Source organism: Pipistrellus hanaki (genome assembly GCF_964339955.1).
Source record: "Pipistrellus hanaki genome assembly, chromosome: 2".
In the NCBI taxonomy this organism is placed as follows: Eukaryota; Metazoa; Chordata; class Mammalia; order Chiroptera; family Vespertilionidae; genus Pipistrellus; species Pipistrellus hanaki.
The window spans coordinates 136753912-136769513 of NC_140504.1; the positions used below are offsets into that span (position 1 = coordinate 136753912).

Sequence of the window (15602 nt, forward strand, 5' to 3'; positions counted from 1 at the left end):
CCCCATACCCTTACCCAACCCTAAGCAGTCACCTCTACTCTCATGTCTATGAATTTGGCTATTTTGGGCATTTCATATGAATGAAATACTAAAATACATGATTTTAGTAATGGCTTCCTTGACTTAGCATAATACTTTCAAGGCTCACCCATAACATGGATTTCCAACATGGCTCTAAGCATGCCTCGTAACCATCAAATCTCCACCTGCCTGCACAACGTTGTCTATGATCCAGGTCCCAATTGATTTTTCCACTTTATTCCTAGTGAGCCCACTACACTGGCTACATTGGGCTTAGCTAATATCTAGAATTTACCTCCTACTTTTGTTTATTTATCATTCCCTTCCTTTGCCTTAAAAATATCTTTCCTCCAATCACTCTTTTTTCGCAATTGAGTCATTCTTTAAGACCTAACAGAATTAAGACTTTTCTATGAAGTCATCTATAAACTGTCCTAACCCTCCCTAGTAGAAATAATTGTTGCTTTTGTTGAGACAAACACTTTTTTTGCTACCATCATTTATTAATACTGATCACTTCTTGTTTTATTTTAAATTTCCCTCCTTCTAGATTTAGATTATCGAAAGGTGAGACCATTACTTTGTTCATCTTTAAATTTGCAAAGTCAATGGGCCTCACAAGTTTATTACATGAACCATTGAAATATACCACCATATATTGCTGGAAAACAATAACAGAGCCAAAATTAAAAATCGCAAATATAGATAAATTATAAAGACTGATAAACTAATATCACACAATATGGTTACATTACAACCCTGAAAGTAAGAATTCTAGGATATAATCTGATATTAAAAGACAAATATTCTCATGAGAACATAATAAGTAGTATAGTATCACATATTAAAGGAGAAAATTTCAATTTTCAGATTTTAATTTATGTTATGATATTGTATTCAATGTAACAGCTTTCTTGGAACCAATATTTCATTTTAGTAATCTACTTATGATAAATCTATAAAAATTAATCTAACATCTAGCTGCTGCTGCTGCTTTATTTTTACTATGTTGTCAAAGAGCCGATTTCAACCAAGCAAACTGGTGAAAGTCGAAATAACATTTAAATGTCTTTGAAGCCAACTCAGAATATTCTAGGCACAGAAAAATAAACAATGAAACTCACTCAAAATTGTTCTAATAGCACAGCTCCTACCTATATCTGTCCAGAAGACAACAGTTATAATAAAAATACTTTTATTATACAGTTTTTAAAAATAGTCTATTAGAGTGGAATCCTGTACAATTACATATTATTTCTGAATTATTATTCAGATGAAATGCAAATATAGGGAAGAAAACTTAATAGACGATAAAACCAGAAAGAGACAATATTTGTGGCACTTGTCAACTTTTAAAATCTTGTTTATGGTTATGACTTCTTTGTTCATTTTGAATGTTCAGTTTTGAGTTAGTTTGTATTTTTATATTATTTCACTGAAAGAAACACTCGAAATATAAACTCAGGATCCTTACACTCCCCCCCAGAGTCTCCACAAAGAAAAACAACAAACAATAGTAAGTGGGAGTATAAGCTACAAAATACTAGGGTCTATCTATTGATAGAGAAAGTAGGAGTTTTATGCACACAGTTATTGATAATGAAGAGGGATAAATTAATAATAAGTGTTTTGTTTTTTTTAAAGCAGAAATGAAAAGGCAATCTTAGCATAAAATTACTACAACAACAATAAGAAAAACCTCATTGCCTTTCCAAAGTATTTCTGAGAGACACACTGCAGACTCAGTCTGCTGTTAATGGCTCACTTTAATCCTGCAGTTCTGTGTTCCTGTGGAGTCAGGAAACACAAGCCCCATGAGGGGGAGGTGCCAGACAGGGATTTCCAATGGGGTGTGGAAGAAATGTCACCCACCCTGCATGCCTTTGGGGGCGGGGAGGGGCAGAGAAGAGTGAGAGCACCAGTGAAGGTCCAACACGTAATTTCCCAGAAAAGGATGTGTTCTTTCGATTTTGGTTTTTCTCAACGACACTGAAAACAGCTTCGCTCTCATATTCTGCTTCATTATCAGCTTCTAAAGAGAACTGTGAGCACCCTGCGGAGCCAGACTCAGGAGGAGCAAGGCAGAAAGAGGCAAGAACTTACCCATTGTCTGCAGTTTAGGAGACAGGTAAATTCTCCCAGAGACTTGGATTTCCATGCACATGTTCATTAAGTAACATCAACAAGAACGCAGCACACCTGGCTCTAGAGGCAAGAGTCTCCACTGTCAGCTCTGGAAGCAGCTGGCTGATGGTGTGGTCAGAGGAAGGGTGGGCCTCTAGGGCTATAAGCTGTTTGGATGGAAGGCTGCTGCAGGGCAGCAGGCACAGCTTGTTCCTGTGATGCCCAGCTCCTTTTTGGGCACCCTCCCAGGCTGCACAAAGAGCCCTGACCAGGAGAAGGAGGGGTCTCCACCCTCTATCACCTGCTTGGAGGGGCTGAAGTCCTTTCTCTAACTGAGGAACGAAACCTGTCCTATCCTAAAAAGCTCTGGTTGCAGTCACTTCCTCCATCTTCTCCTCTCCATCTCAGACATTTCCCTGGTGTCTGTGGGACATTGAAAGAACAGAGGGAAGATGATCCTTAACATACAATTTAAACATGAAAACATACTTTATTGCATTAACTGTATTTAGTATCCCAGATATTCTATAAAGTGGTATTTAGATGAAATACTTCATTTTAACATATTTTATTCAACTATTAAAACTATCTGTAAGGTCTAAGCCAGGCTTTTATTCTGTAGTTTACAAATGTTTAAACCCTACCAAAAATTTACATCAATTATTGTTTTTAGGTTCAGTTGTTTTGCTGAGTCCTCTGTAAGAATGAAAACAAAATTCCTCAGCTTTTTTTTTTTTAACTTCTGTAAACTAGCAACAGAAAAGTGGGAGGAGAAGAGGGAGCAAGGAGGAGGGAGAAGGACCTGGGAGCTTGTTCTGGGACACTCTGACCAAGGATCTGTGGGACAGAAGTGGGAATTCAACTTTCTTTTGTAAGCAACTTGGTCCTGAGCTTAAACCTCTCACTTTTTGATTCAGAATGGACTGAGGAATGGAGAGGTAGGGACACCAGTAGCCTGGTAGCCTGGACTGTAGGGCTCAGCTGCTGGCTTTAGCTTCCCCATCAGGGGCAGTGGTAGTTGTGAGGTGACAGTTTAGTAGGACTTCTCCTAACTGGGATAGTCGATGGTGGAGCAGAGCATGTGGGTGCATGGCGAGATGAGAGATTCAGGTGTTCTCCTGGCTGCTTAAAGGGATGCGGTGGGGCATGGAGACAGCTTCTTCATGCATGAGTTCAGTGTTCCTCATTGTAGTGTGCACTAGTTTGGACTTATGGTCTTATTCTAATTCCACCTTAGATTCACTGCATACACAGCATTTAAAATTTTAAATTTTTTGTTAATTTTTTTTCCCCTCAAGAGCAGACTTGACTCAGAGAACTCTGCAGTGCCTTTATTCATTGGAAAAAGAGAAAGAGGGAGGAAGGAAGGAAGGAAGGGAGGAAGAGAGAGAGAGAGAGAGAGAGAGAGAGAGAGAGAGAGAGAGAGAGAGAGAGAGAGAGAGAGAGAGAGAAGGAGCCAGACACAGATGGGCTGCATTATGATTGTGGCCTCACCCCCAGCTCCCAGTCTCATCCTTAAAGGTTAGATAAAGAGCATGCTGTCCTCTGACAAGGCTGTAATTCACTGCTCAGGCCCAAACTTGCTTAGAACACTGCCTGGCTCAGCTTCATTCTTGGTATGTTCTGAAAATTAGGAAGGACCAGCACAGCACTTCCTTGAATATAAGAATTACTTTCTCTGCCCTAACAAAGTCATAGGTCAGACATGTCCAGGAATTATGCAGACCCACTTGATATTTTCACATGCATAGTTTTTATTTATTTATAGTTTGTTTTATTTAACTTTTTTCTTTATTGTTTAAGGTATTACTATGTGTCCTTTTCCTCCAATTGCCATCTCCTCACCCCCACACTCATGCCCTCACCCACCTGTTGTCTGTGTCCATTGGTTAGGCTTATATGCATGCCTACAGTCTTTTGATTGATCTCTTCCTCTTACACCCTCTGTCCCCTACGTTCCCTCTGAGGCTTGATGGTCTGATCAATGCTTCTCTGTCTCTAGATCTATTTTTGTTCATCAGTTTATGTTGCTCATTATATTCCACAAATGATTGAGATCATGTTATATTTATCTTTCCCTGACTGACTTATTTTGCTTAGCATAATGCTCTCCAGGTCCATCCATGCTGTTGTAAATGGTAGGAGTTCCTTCCTTTTTACAGCAGCATAGAATTCCATTGTGTAGATGTACCACATTTTTCCCTAAAGTTTTACATATGTCTCCTTTTCCCTCAATTGACCCTTTCCCCCATCCCTTCAACCCAGGCATGCCCCCACCGCCCTAGTGTCTGTGTCCATTGGTTATGCTAATATGCATGCATACAAGTCCTTTGGTTGCTCTCTAACACTCCTTCCCCTACCATTTGTCTCTATCCATGTATTCTTGTTCATCAAATTATGTTGATCATTATATCCTACATATGAATGAGGTCATGTGTTATTTAACTTTCTCAACAGGTTTATCTTGCTTAGTATATTGCCCTCCAGTTCCATCCATGTTGTTATAAATGATAAAAATTCCTTCTTTTAAAAAGCGTCATAGTGTTCCATTGTGTAGCTGTACCACAGTTTTTTAATCCACTCATCGGCTGATGGGCACTTAGGCTGTTTCCAAATCTTAGCTATTGTAAATTGTGCTGCTATGAACATAGGGTTGCATATATCTTTTCTGTTTGATGTTTCCGTTTTCTTGGAATATATTCCTAGAAGTGGAATTACTGGTTCAAATCGGAGTTCCATTTTTAGTTTTTTGAGAAAACTCCATACTATTCTTTACAGTGGCTCCACCAGTCTGCATTCCTACCAGCAGTACATGAAGGTTCTTTTTTCTCTGCATCCTTGCCAGCATTTGTCATTTCTTGATTTGTTGATGATAGCCATTCTGACAGGTGTGAGATAATATCTCATTGTCATTTTGAATTGCATCACTCAGATGATTAGTGACTTTGAGCATATTTTCATATATCTCCTGGCGTCCTGTATGCCCTCTTTCAAAATGTTTCTATTTAGGTCTGATGCCCATTTTTTTTTTGGATTGTGTATCTTCCCTTTGCTGAGTTGTATGAGTTCCCTGTAAATGTTGGATATTAAACCCTTATTGGTGATAACATTGGCAAATATGTTCTCCCATGCAGTGGGCTTTGTTGTTGTTTTATTGATGGTTTCTTTTGCTATGCAGAAGCTTTTTATTTTGATGTAGTCCCATTTGTTTACTTTCCCTTTAGTTTCCATTGCCCTAAGAGTTGCATCTGTGAAGATAATGCGTGGCCATATGTCTGACATTTTGCTACCTATGGATTTCTCTAACATTTTATGATTTCCCATCTTATGTTTAAGTCCTTTATCTATTTTGCATTTATTTTTGTGTACGGTATAATTTGGTGGTCTAGTTTAATTTTTTTGCATTATTCTGTCCAATTTTCCCAACACAATTTATTGAAATGACTATCTTGACTCCATTGTATGTTCTTGGCTCCTTTGTCAAACAAATATTAATTTAGCATAGTGGTCTGGGTAAATTTCTGTGTTCTCTATTCTATTCCATTGGTTTATATGTCTGTTCTTGTGCCAGTACAAGGCCATTTTGAGAACGGTGGCTTTGTAATATAGCTTGATATCTGGTATTGAGAGCCCTCCTAGTTTGTTCTTCTTTCTCAGGATTGCTGAACCCTTGTTCCTCTTCTTGTTGTTCTGGCACCCCTATCATTTATATGCTGCTTTGTTTCATGTTGTCCCAAAACTCTCTTAGGCTCTCCTCCTTGCCTTTAATTTTTATCTTCAATACTTTGGGTGTGTTTTGCTGCCCTATCTTCTAATTCACTAATTCACAACTCTGCTTCTTCTAGTCTACTATTGAAACTTTCCATAGTGTTTTTTTTTTAATTTTTTTTATTGTAGCTATATCACTCTAATTTCCTCTAGAGTCTTACATAAGTTGTTGATTTTTTTTTTCAATCACAAGGATATTTTTAACAGGACATGGAGAATGCAAAAATTGGGAGGAGTTCTTGTTATTACTTATTGACAGTTTTATTAATATACACTTTTTATTGGCTGATAGCATCAATTTATTTTTAAATTTTGATGCACACTTCATTTTGAAAAACAAACTAGATATCACACCACTCAGTTTCTCTAAACAGGGAATGACTGTTAAACTTTAAAGCCTAAATGATTTTGAAAACTTATAAGAAAGGAGAAAAATCAAAAGCTGTTTTTATTCTGGAGCCCCAAACTCCTACAGTCCCTTTAGTACCATAGATATTACATTTTATTGGTCTGTCATATGTCAAACCAAATCATCAACCTAAAAGCTCAGATTGTGATGCATACTAGTCATACTCATCACAAGTTTTATTGCTGTTCTCAACAACTAGGACCACAAAACAGAGAGATGCATGAAACCTGTGGCTTAAAATACCTCAACTTTGTCCCCAGGTTGCTCTGGTCCCAGGCAGGTCCTTCCTCAGTATCTGCCTCTCACTATCCTCTTAGAAGCTGGTTAAGCCTTATATTTGGGGAGAGGATATTCACATGAGGTGATGGCTTTGCTTCTCAGTGGTGATTCTGGCATAGGGTAGAGCCACTACTCTACAGCATTGTAAGATTTTGCTGCCCAGCGCCAGCAATAACATTCAGTCAGAGGCCCTCACAGCATTGGGAACACTTTGGCCCTTGCAGAGATTCAGTGCAAGTATAGAGCCAAAAGTATTATAGATCAATTTTTCATTGCAGGTCCTGGCTTATGCTTACTATGACAGGAACAAAGTAGAACACTCATACTGCTCTGAGATGGTGGGTGCTTTGTACAACTCTGCTTCAGAGAATAGCATTGTAATCTTATTTCTACTGGGATGTTCTTCTAGGTTTGCAGGTTGCTATGGCATCTAGACCCAACATGATGGCCCCCATTTGCCTGGTGGAAAACATCAATGAGCATCTGTCAGTGAATCAGAAAGCTCTAGAGATTCTTGACCAGATTTCTCAGCCAGTGGTGGTTGTGGCCATTGTAGGACTGTATCGTACAGGAAAATCCTACTTGATGAATCGGCTTGCAGGACAGAATCACGGTGAGTGGTGTCTCAGGCAGAGGACAATTCTTTGACTCTAGCTATATCACAGTTTCTTAATTTTCTTCACTAGTCACATGAGAAAAAAAAAAGAGCTTAATTCCTTTCAATAAACAACCTTCTAATTCTAATTCTTTCTGATAAATTATGACCTTAATTGGTGTTATCTCATGCCAGGGCCAATTTTGTTACTCTAACTAAATCTCAACTCATTAGTTTTCTTCCCTGATTACATGAAGAGAGAACTAAACTCCTCTCAATAAAACAAACTTCTAAGTCTAATTTTCTTCACTAAATCATTACTTTAATATATTCTATTGCCATATTTATAGTTTTACTTATGTTAAGGAAAATTCCTTCTAGTAATGCATTGGCTTTTTTTTTATTATTATTTTTATTATTTTTTTTTATACCAGTGCCAAGACAGAGATGTTGAAATTATGCCCTCTCTCTTGCACATAATATGTTTTACTCTCTCTATCAAATTTTGCTTTTCCTATGAACATATAAAGATAATTGCATATCTATCATCATGTTTAAAGATTTTTGTGAGTTCACATCCCATTGTTGTTAACCTCTCCCACACCATTTGCCATTTTTATTTTTATAATTTTGATTGGAAAAATATTATCTGAATTTCTTTTTCTTTAGATGTCTCTCTTCTATCCACTTTTATTTGGCCTTTACTGGACCATTCTTTAAAATGATCTTATTGTGGTATTCAGTGACATTTATTATGTCTGATTCATGGATGCACTTCACCTCCATTTTGAGCTCTTGCTGGGTATCATTTTCACAGTTAACATTCATCTCCTCCTTTGAATAGATGACATACAAAGTAAAGAATTCTTACAAAATAGAGAAAGCACCATCTTCTATTCTGGTGTACTTCCATTCCAAAAGTCTGATTCTGTAGTCCCTTGGCTGCTTAGTTTGTCTATTGTCACTGTGGGTTCGGTCTCCCCTTCATTTATAGGTTTCCCTCTGGGCTCTACGGTGCAGTCTGAAACCAAGGGCATCTGGATGTGGTGTGTGCCTCACCCCTATAAGCCTGGTTGCACTCTGGTCCTTCTAGACACCGAGGGCCTGGGAGATGTGGAGAAGGTAAGGCAGAGAGTGACAAATAAAATGTATTCAACCTGGATATTTTCATAATGAACTCTTTAATTAACTGCTTGATCTATTTGTGAAATCTAGAAATCCAATTACATATCAGGCAAATGCTCATTTGTTTGATTCCTATTTCTAGGTAAGGCATCATGGTACATTGAGTAAATTTTTTCTATTTCTCAGCAATCCCTGACTAATTTGATTCAATTGCTTAACACCATATTCCTGGGTCTTTAAGTTAGTACTGTAGATACCCATGCAAAAGCCCTGCCCTAAAAAAGTCTGCAGTTCTCTGGTGAAGTTCATCAAGTACTCACCAAGCATTCTGGAAGACTTTCTGGAAGACTTTGAGATAGCTCTGAATGAGATGGTTCTATAAAAGCATGTGTTTGTCTACAACATTTTAAGATGTGTCTTAGATATTTTAGTTTTCTACTAAAGGATGAATTGAATGATTTCTCATTTTCTTCTTTAGTTTGAGACTTATTTTGATAGAAGAGGCCTGGTGCACAAAATTCATGCACTGGGGTAGTGTCCCTTTTGCAGTCTGGGACCCTTTGCTTCTTACCATTGCCATTGCTTCTTACTGCTTAGCTTGCTGCTCCTTAGAGCTACTGCAGAGGCAAGAAAGGCTTCTGTCACTGCTGCTGCATTCGCCAGCTGTGAGCCCGTCTTTTGATTAAGCAGCACTTCCCCTGTGGGAGCGAACTGTCCACCAGAGGACAGCTCTTACATTGAGCGTCTGATCCTTGGTGGTCAGTGTGCATCATAGGGGCCAGTCATTCTGATCATTCAGCTGTAATGGTCACTTAGGCTTTTATAATGTAGATAGTATCTAAATGTCTACAACTTCCTATTTCTACCCAAAGAAGAGTTAGAAATTTTGTGTTTATTTTTATGTATATATCAGTCTTGCTGTCTGTATACCTATTGTTTGTCATAAGTGCCACTTCTTATTGTAATCATTTTTTTTAATTGGGGCTTGGAGTATAAATGTACAAATCAACATTTCCCTCCATATTTTTCTAGGTATTTTTCACTTTTGCTCTGGTGAAATTTTAGATAGTGTTTATAATAGAATGAAAATTCTGTATTATGCTGTTATTTAGATCTGCTGTATTTATTCAAACAAATTAAGGCCTTTCATCTCTTTGCCAGACTCCTGTATGTGACCATGTCTTCCTTTTGTTTCTGTGGGTCTCTCCATACAGGATACCTTCATTTATTCAAATTCACACTTTGCTAAGACTTTAATTTTCAATCAAGATGCTGAGAAAGACTTTATGTTATGTAAAATTTTCCAACTTTCAGAGCTCTTGTTCTTATATGCTAGACTTGTAAATTTTAATTTAATACTTCTTAAAATTTATATTCATCATTGAAAGTATTACATATTTTTTCCTTCTTCCCATCCTATTGACCAAATCTTCTTCACATTTATCCCCTCTACAGACCTTCAGCATACTATTGTCAGTGTCCATGTTTTGTGCATATTTGTATATAAGTTCTTTGGTTGATATTATCTCTCCCTCCCCCAAACGCCTTAATTTACTATTAGAGCTACAGGTAACAATGCTTATATACATTACTTTGATGAAGCAACCTACATATATTTTCTGTGTTATATTCCTTGCTATATCTGTTCATCATGGTTTTGAAATAGTCATCTTAAATAATATTTGTCATTTTAAACTGATTTCAATTTTTACAATAGTCGACATATTCAGCAGTTTATCATAAACACTTCTTGGATATATCACCAGTTATTTAACTATAGTGTATTTTATATAGCCCATGACCAACAAATATATGCAGAATAAATATGTACTAATCCGTTCATCCTACATAATAAAAGAGCAATAAACAAATTAACTATCACTCTGCTACATCCACCAGCCATGCCCAGCAGCCACACCTACCAGCCATTCAGAGCAAGCATGCAAATTAACACCAACCAAGATGGCTGCAGGCACAGAGAGCAAGAGGAAGGCTTGGGTTTCCCAGGCAATAGAAGAAGCCAAGCTTTCTGCCTTCCCTTGCCAGCCTAAGCCTCCGCTGAAGGCCACAAAGTTTCAATATAGAAGATAAACAAATCCAAACAGAAGTGGCTGCTGCCACTGAGCAAGTAAAAGTCTTGGCTCTGCTCCAGGCTACAAAGTTTCAATTGTAGAAGGTAATTAAATTCCAGATACCAGGGCATCCACTTGGGTCACCAGGGGGCATTTCCGGCCAACCAACCACCACAGGCACCTTGCTCAGGCCACCCCAAGCCAAAAGGGAACCCCCACCCTGATCCGGGACACCCTTCAGGGCAAACCAGCTGGCCCCCACCCATGCACCAGGTCTCTAGCCTATTTAATAAAAGATTAATATGCAGATTGACCGTCACTCTAACAAACAATATGGCTGCCCCCTTGATGTCAAAGATCCTGTCCCTATATGGACACAAAATGACCAGCACAAGATGGCCAGCAGGGAAGGGTCCTTGTGTGTGATCAGGCAAGCAAGGTAGGGCAGTTGGGGAGCATCAGGCCTGCAAAGGTGGGCCGTTGGGGATGATCAACCCTGCAGGAGAGGGCAGTTAGGAGTGACCAGGCCTGAAGGGGAGGATAATGAGGGGCAAACAGGATGGCATGGGAGTAGTTAGGGGGTGATTAGGCTGGGAGGCAGAAGCAGTTAGGGGCAATCAGGAAGGCAGGCAGGTGAGCAGTTGGGAGCCAACAGTGCTGCATTGTGAGAGGGATCCCAGATTGGAGAGGGTGCAGGCTGGGCTGAGGAACACCACCCTCTGTGCATGAATTTTGTTCACTGGGCCTCTAGTTTAACATAATAGCATACCAGGTGCTGCCCTAAATTACTTTATATGTTAGTTATTTCATCCAATTCATTAAAAAGAAATCCTTGTGATGACAAAAATCACATTCACAAGTAATGTTTTTGTAATTGTAAAGCTCATATGCATATTTATTTCCATCTTCAAACTTACTTGTTTGCATGGTGAGTACATTATCTGAAATAAAAGGAAGGACTGTTAGACTTAGCGTCTGAATGGATTTCTATAGAGTAAATCACTGACAGTCTTGCCCTAATGTACTTCCAGAGTGACCCTAAGAATGACTCGTGGATCTTTGCTCTGGCTGTGCTGCTATGTAGCAGCTTTGTCTACAATAGCATGAATACCATCAACCACCAGGCCCTGGAGCAGCTGCAGTATCCTTTTAGGAATCAAACCTCCATGTGTCATGGAGGCTGTGGGAATGGAGATCCAGTCAATTTCTCTTTTCCTCTCACTTAGTTGCCTTTGGTGGACTCAAAGGAACCAGAGTAAAAGAGAGTGTTTGTAATACTATTTTTTAATGAGAGAAATATGGGAATTGTGGGTAGAAAGTTTATTTTCCTTAGCCAGGTTCTAGTTATGTGACAGAGCTTACAGAACTCATCAGGGCAAAGTCCTCCCTTACACCAGATGGAGTAGAAGATTCAACAGAGTTTGTGAGTTTCTTTCCAGACTTTATCTGGACCGTACGGGATTTCACCCTGGAGCTGAAGTTAAATGGTCTCCCTATCACAGAAGATCAATACCTGGAGAATGCCTTGAAGCTGATTCCAGGTAACAAAGCATGGCTGGGCAGTGGATGGTCCAATGCAGGGTGAGAGGTACTAAACATCATGTCTGGAGTTGCATTTGTACTTGAAGTCTGCAGAAATGGTGGCTGGGAATGAGTTGAAAAGCTCTATGGACTGGAGTTTAAGTTCACATAAGAAAAGTGGAGCCTAAATTAGAGTAAAACTATTCATAACCAATTGTTCTTTATACATTGTAATTTAGAATCCAATTGTAACTTTTAAAATGGTGGTGCTAACATCTTCTAAAAAGCAGGCACTTATTTTTATTATTTTGCCTTCTGATTTTCTGTTTTGAGGAAAACAGCTGATCTAATTAGTATTTGATTGGCATAAATTTACAAAGAAAAGCCCATTAATGAAAAAAAATGTCTTTCATGTAATTAGACATAATTCTTCTAAAATGGCATATAATTTTGTAATATCTTTATTCCTATGTTATTTAGAAGAATGACTATGGTCTCATAAACCTGAAGTAGTATATTTTGTCTTTTTAATCTACCCATTGGTGTAATTTTTGATAATTATCAGAGTACAATATTAATTTCTATATAAAAGATTTTCCCCCCATTGTAATGCATTTTATTTTTTTTAAAAAATAAATGACCAATGAACTGAATCCAATAGATATAATAATTTAACATAAAGCATTATTTTATTTATTTATTATTTTAAAAAATTCCTTTAGTGATTATGGTATCACATAATTGTCTTCTCTCCCCCATTCTCATCCCAAACCCCTCCCCACATATGCCCCCACCCTCCTATTGTTTATGACCACTGGTTAGGCTTATATGCATGCATACAAGTCCTTTGGTTGATCTCTTCTCCTTTCTCCCACTTTCCCTTATCTTCCCTCTGAGGTTTGACAGTCTGATTGATGCTTCCTTTTCTCTGGGTCTGTTTTTGTTCTTCAGTTTATGTTGCTCATTATTTCCCCTAGATTCGTGAGATCATGTGATACAAGAAATACACTTATAAGAACCAAAAATGAGACAAGCCATAATGGTTATGCTGAGAGGCAAATGAATCAGTCTATAGTGAGTTCCTTTCTAGGCCAACAGTTCTTTTGAGTCCCAATTTCAATTTCATACAGTTCCTTATGTGTACATGTCAGCCACGGTATTTCAGATCTTGTTGGTGGACAAATGGTGGTGTCGCAGGTCTGACCGTCTCTGAATTGGTCCTGGGCATCCTTCAGTGATGCACAGCTTCTGTCTGTTAGTATGGCAAGGTGTTGTCAGTTTCTTCCATCTCTGGACTGCTTCTCTTTTGTCATCATGGCTGGAGCAGTCATGTGAATTCTTCTCTGTTGCAGGAATCCACATGGTCTCAGAGTTGCTTTCTGAAAATATACAAACATATCCTCGATCAAATGTTAATAAAGGAATATTTTCTATAAATTTGACTTGGAATCCTTTTTCATTTTTTGCCCAAATGACTTTCCTCTGGCTTGTTTTGACACCATGTGCGTGTTTCATGTTATGGTTTCCTGCTGTTACCATTACAAATGAAAGTGAATTTTCTAAAGTACAAATTTTATAGATGTAATTTACTCACAGGATATTTTTCCTTACATGATATTCTTCTACTATCATGCCCTTTTTTAATTTAATATTAGGAGGCTTTTGGAATTTTTATAATGTAGTCTTGATAGCTTTTACATTTTAATTATTTGCTCTAAAATATGACTGCTTTAGGTTCATTACATGTTATGCAATTTTATCATGAGATAAGCTGCCAATAAAATTTTTTGTGAACACTTTAGAAACAGCTTTTTGTGCAGTACAATCAATTTTTTTTCTAGAATATTTGATTATTTCAACTAGCCAATTTAAATTACTCTGAAAACTTTACTACTATTCTATTGTCAAACTCAACACTCTAACAACAATTTTATTTTACCCTGTGTATATTAGTGGAAGGGATTATTTTCCTTTTTGAGTAGGCCCTGAGTATTCCTGGTACTAGGCTGGATTTGGATATCAAAAACCCACTTCCCCACACCATGGGTACAAGACATCTTAAACAAGTCTTGTTGCAGTGAGAGGAAGCTGCTGTTGGCCAAGTCTCTGTCTGTTACCTGGGTCCCAATTTGAGCTGTGTATGGGAAGTGAAGCAGCCATGGGGGCAGGAGACCTCCCTCAGAAGGGGTGTAGGTTCAGGTCCGCCTGGGTGGCGGGGTAAAGGTCTGTGCCCCACCTTTTTGACACCCAAGGTCTCTCCTGCTGGCCCCTCTGTGACTATGCCTGTCTTAGGTTGTTCCATCTCTGAGGAATCTTACCCGTCTCTGGGTAACCAGCCATCCTCCAGGGCCAAGCAGAGTGATGTGAAGTTCAGTTCTCTCCTTTTTTTTTCCTTTTTTTTTTTTTTTTTAAATAAGAGAGAGGGATAGAGAGCTAGAAACATTGATGAGAGAGAAACATCGACCAACTGCCTCCTGCACGCCACCTACCGGGAATGTTCCCGCAACCAATGTACATGCCTTTGACAGGAATCGAACCTGGAACCTTTCAGTCCGCAGGCAAATGCTCTATCCACTGAGCCAAACTGGTCTTGGCCAGTTCTGTCTTCTTGATAGCCTATGCCCCTGTGGCCTCCACGCCCAGCACCTGCCTTGAGATCCCCTTGCCTGCTGTAGAGGCCCTGGCACTGATCACATATCTTGGGGAACCCAGGTTTATTCTCCAGGCAGGGCCCAGCTCACCCCAATGGGCAAGAGACAGATCCATGGTACATGATGCTTCAACATTGGCATGAACTGAAAGCTCAGGGAACAGCTCTGGGAAACTGGACCATGAGAAGAGGGTCCCTTTTGGCCAAAAGGGAAAGAGAGGACAAAATGCTCAGATGCATTCCCAGGGGGATCTGTATACACTGGAAGGGATTAAATCCTTTCATGTAATTTTTAAATTACTGCTAGACATTCAAAGAATTGTTTTGTAAGTTTGTTTAGGATAATTGTACATTATGCTGTTGTAATTTACAACTATCAAGAGATGTGTTACCTTTGTCTCAAAGCACCAAAAAGATTATTATTTTTTATTGATTCCGAAATCATAATTTTAATTATGATGTATGAGGTACTATTATAGGTAATTATTTTGCTCTTGGAATTTTAATTATGATGTGTGAGGTACTATTATAGGTAATGAGGGTAACACAAATCTGGGGAGAATTGTAATGACATTATAGAATAATATCATGTAAGGATATTCTTTGCTCTAGGCCATGGCAATTCCATTTCAAACTGGCTGTCAATTTCTTTTTGTATAGACAAGGTCTTAGTTACATTTTCTGCACCTCTCCCAGGAGCAAGTCTCTTTTCGCATCCCCCTCTCCCCTTTACCCTGAGAATCGTCAGTCCACTCCCCTTCCAAATCTCTGATTCTATTATATTCATCAGTTAATATTGTTCATCAGATTTTATAATTCCCTTGGTTTTTAGTTTCACTTGTTGATAGTTACGATTTGTTGATCATAATTTTTATTTTTATCTTATTCCTCTTACTAAAGAACCCCCTTCAGCAATTCATATAATTCTGGTTTGGTGGTGATGAACTCCTTTGGCTTCTTTTTTATTTGTGAAGCTCTTTATCTGGCCTTCAATTCTGAGTTATAGCTTTGCTGGGTAGAGTATTTTTGGCTGTAGGT

The 15602-nt window shown here is 38.5% G+C and overlaps 1 protein-coding gene across 1 annotated transcript in view; it reads left to right on the plus strand.

Moving 5' to 3' along the window:
* The first annotated feature begins 1906 nt into the window (after positions 1 to 1906).
* The window catches only part of LOC311616673 (guanylate-binding protein 6-like), a 36613-nt gene continuing 22917 nt past the window's right edge, over positions 1907 to 15602 (plus strand). The window contains exons 1-5 of the mRNA XM_084872342.1: positions 1907 to 2149; positions 7011 to 7214; positions 8191 to 8318; positions 11425 to 11534; positions 11738 to 11934. Coding sequence (XP_084728468.1) covers positions 7025 to 7214; positions 8191 to 8318; positions 11425 to 11534; positions 11738 to 11934 — 625 coding nt within the window. The 5' untranslated portion in view covers positions 1907 to 2149; positions 7011 to 7024. The remainder of the gene's footprint in view (positions 2150 to 7010; positions 7215 to 8190; positions 8319 to 11424; positions 11535 to 11737; positions 11935 to 15602) is intronic.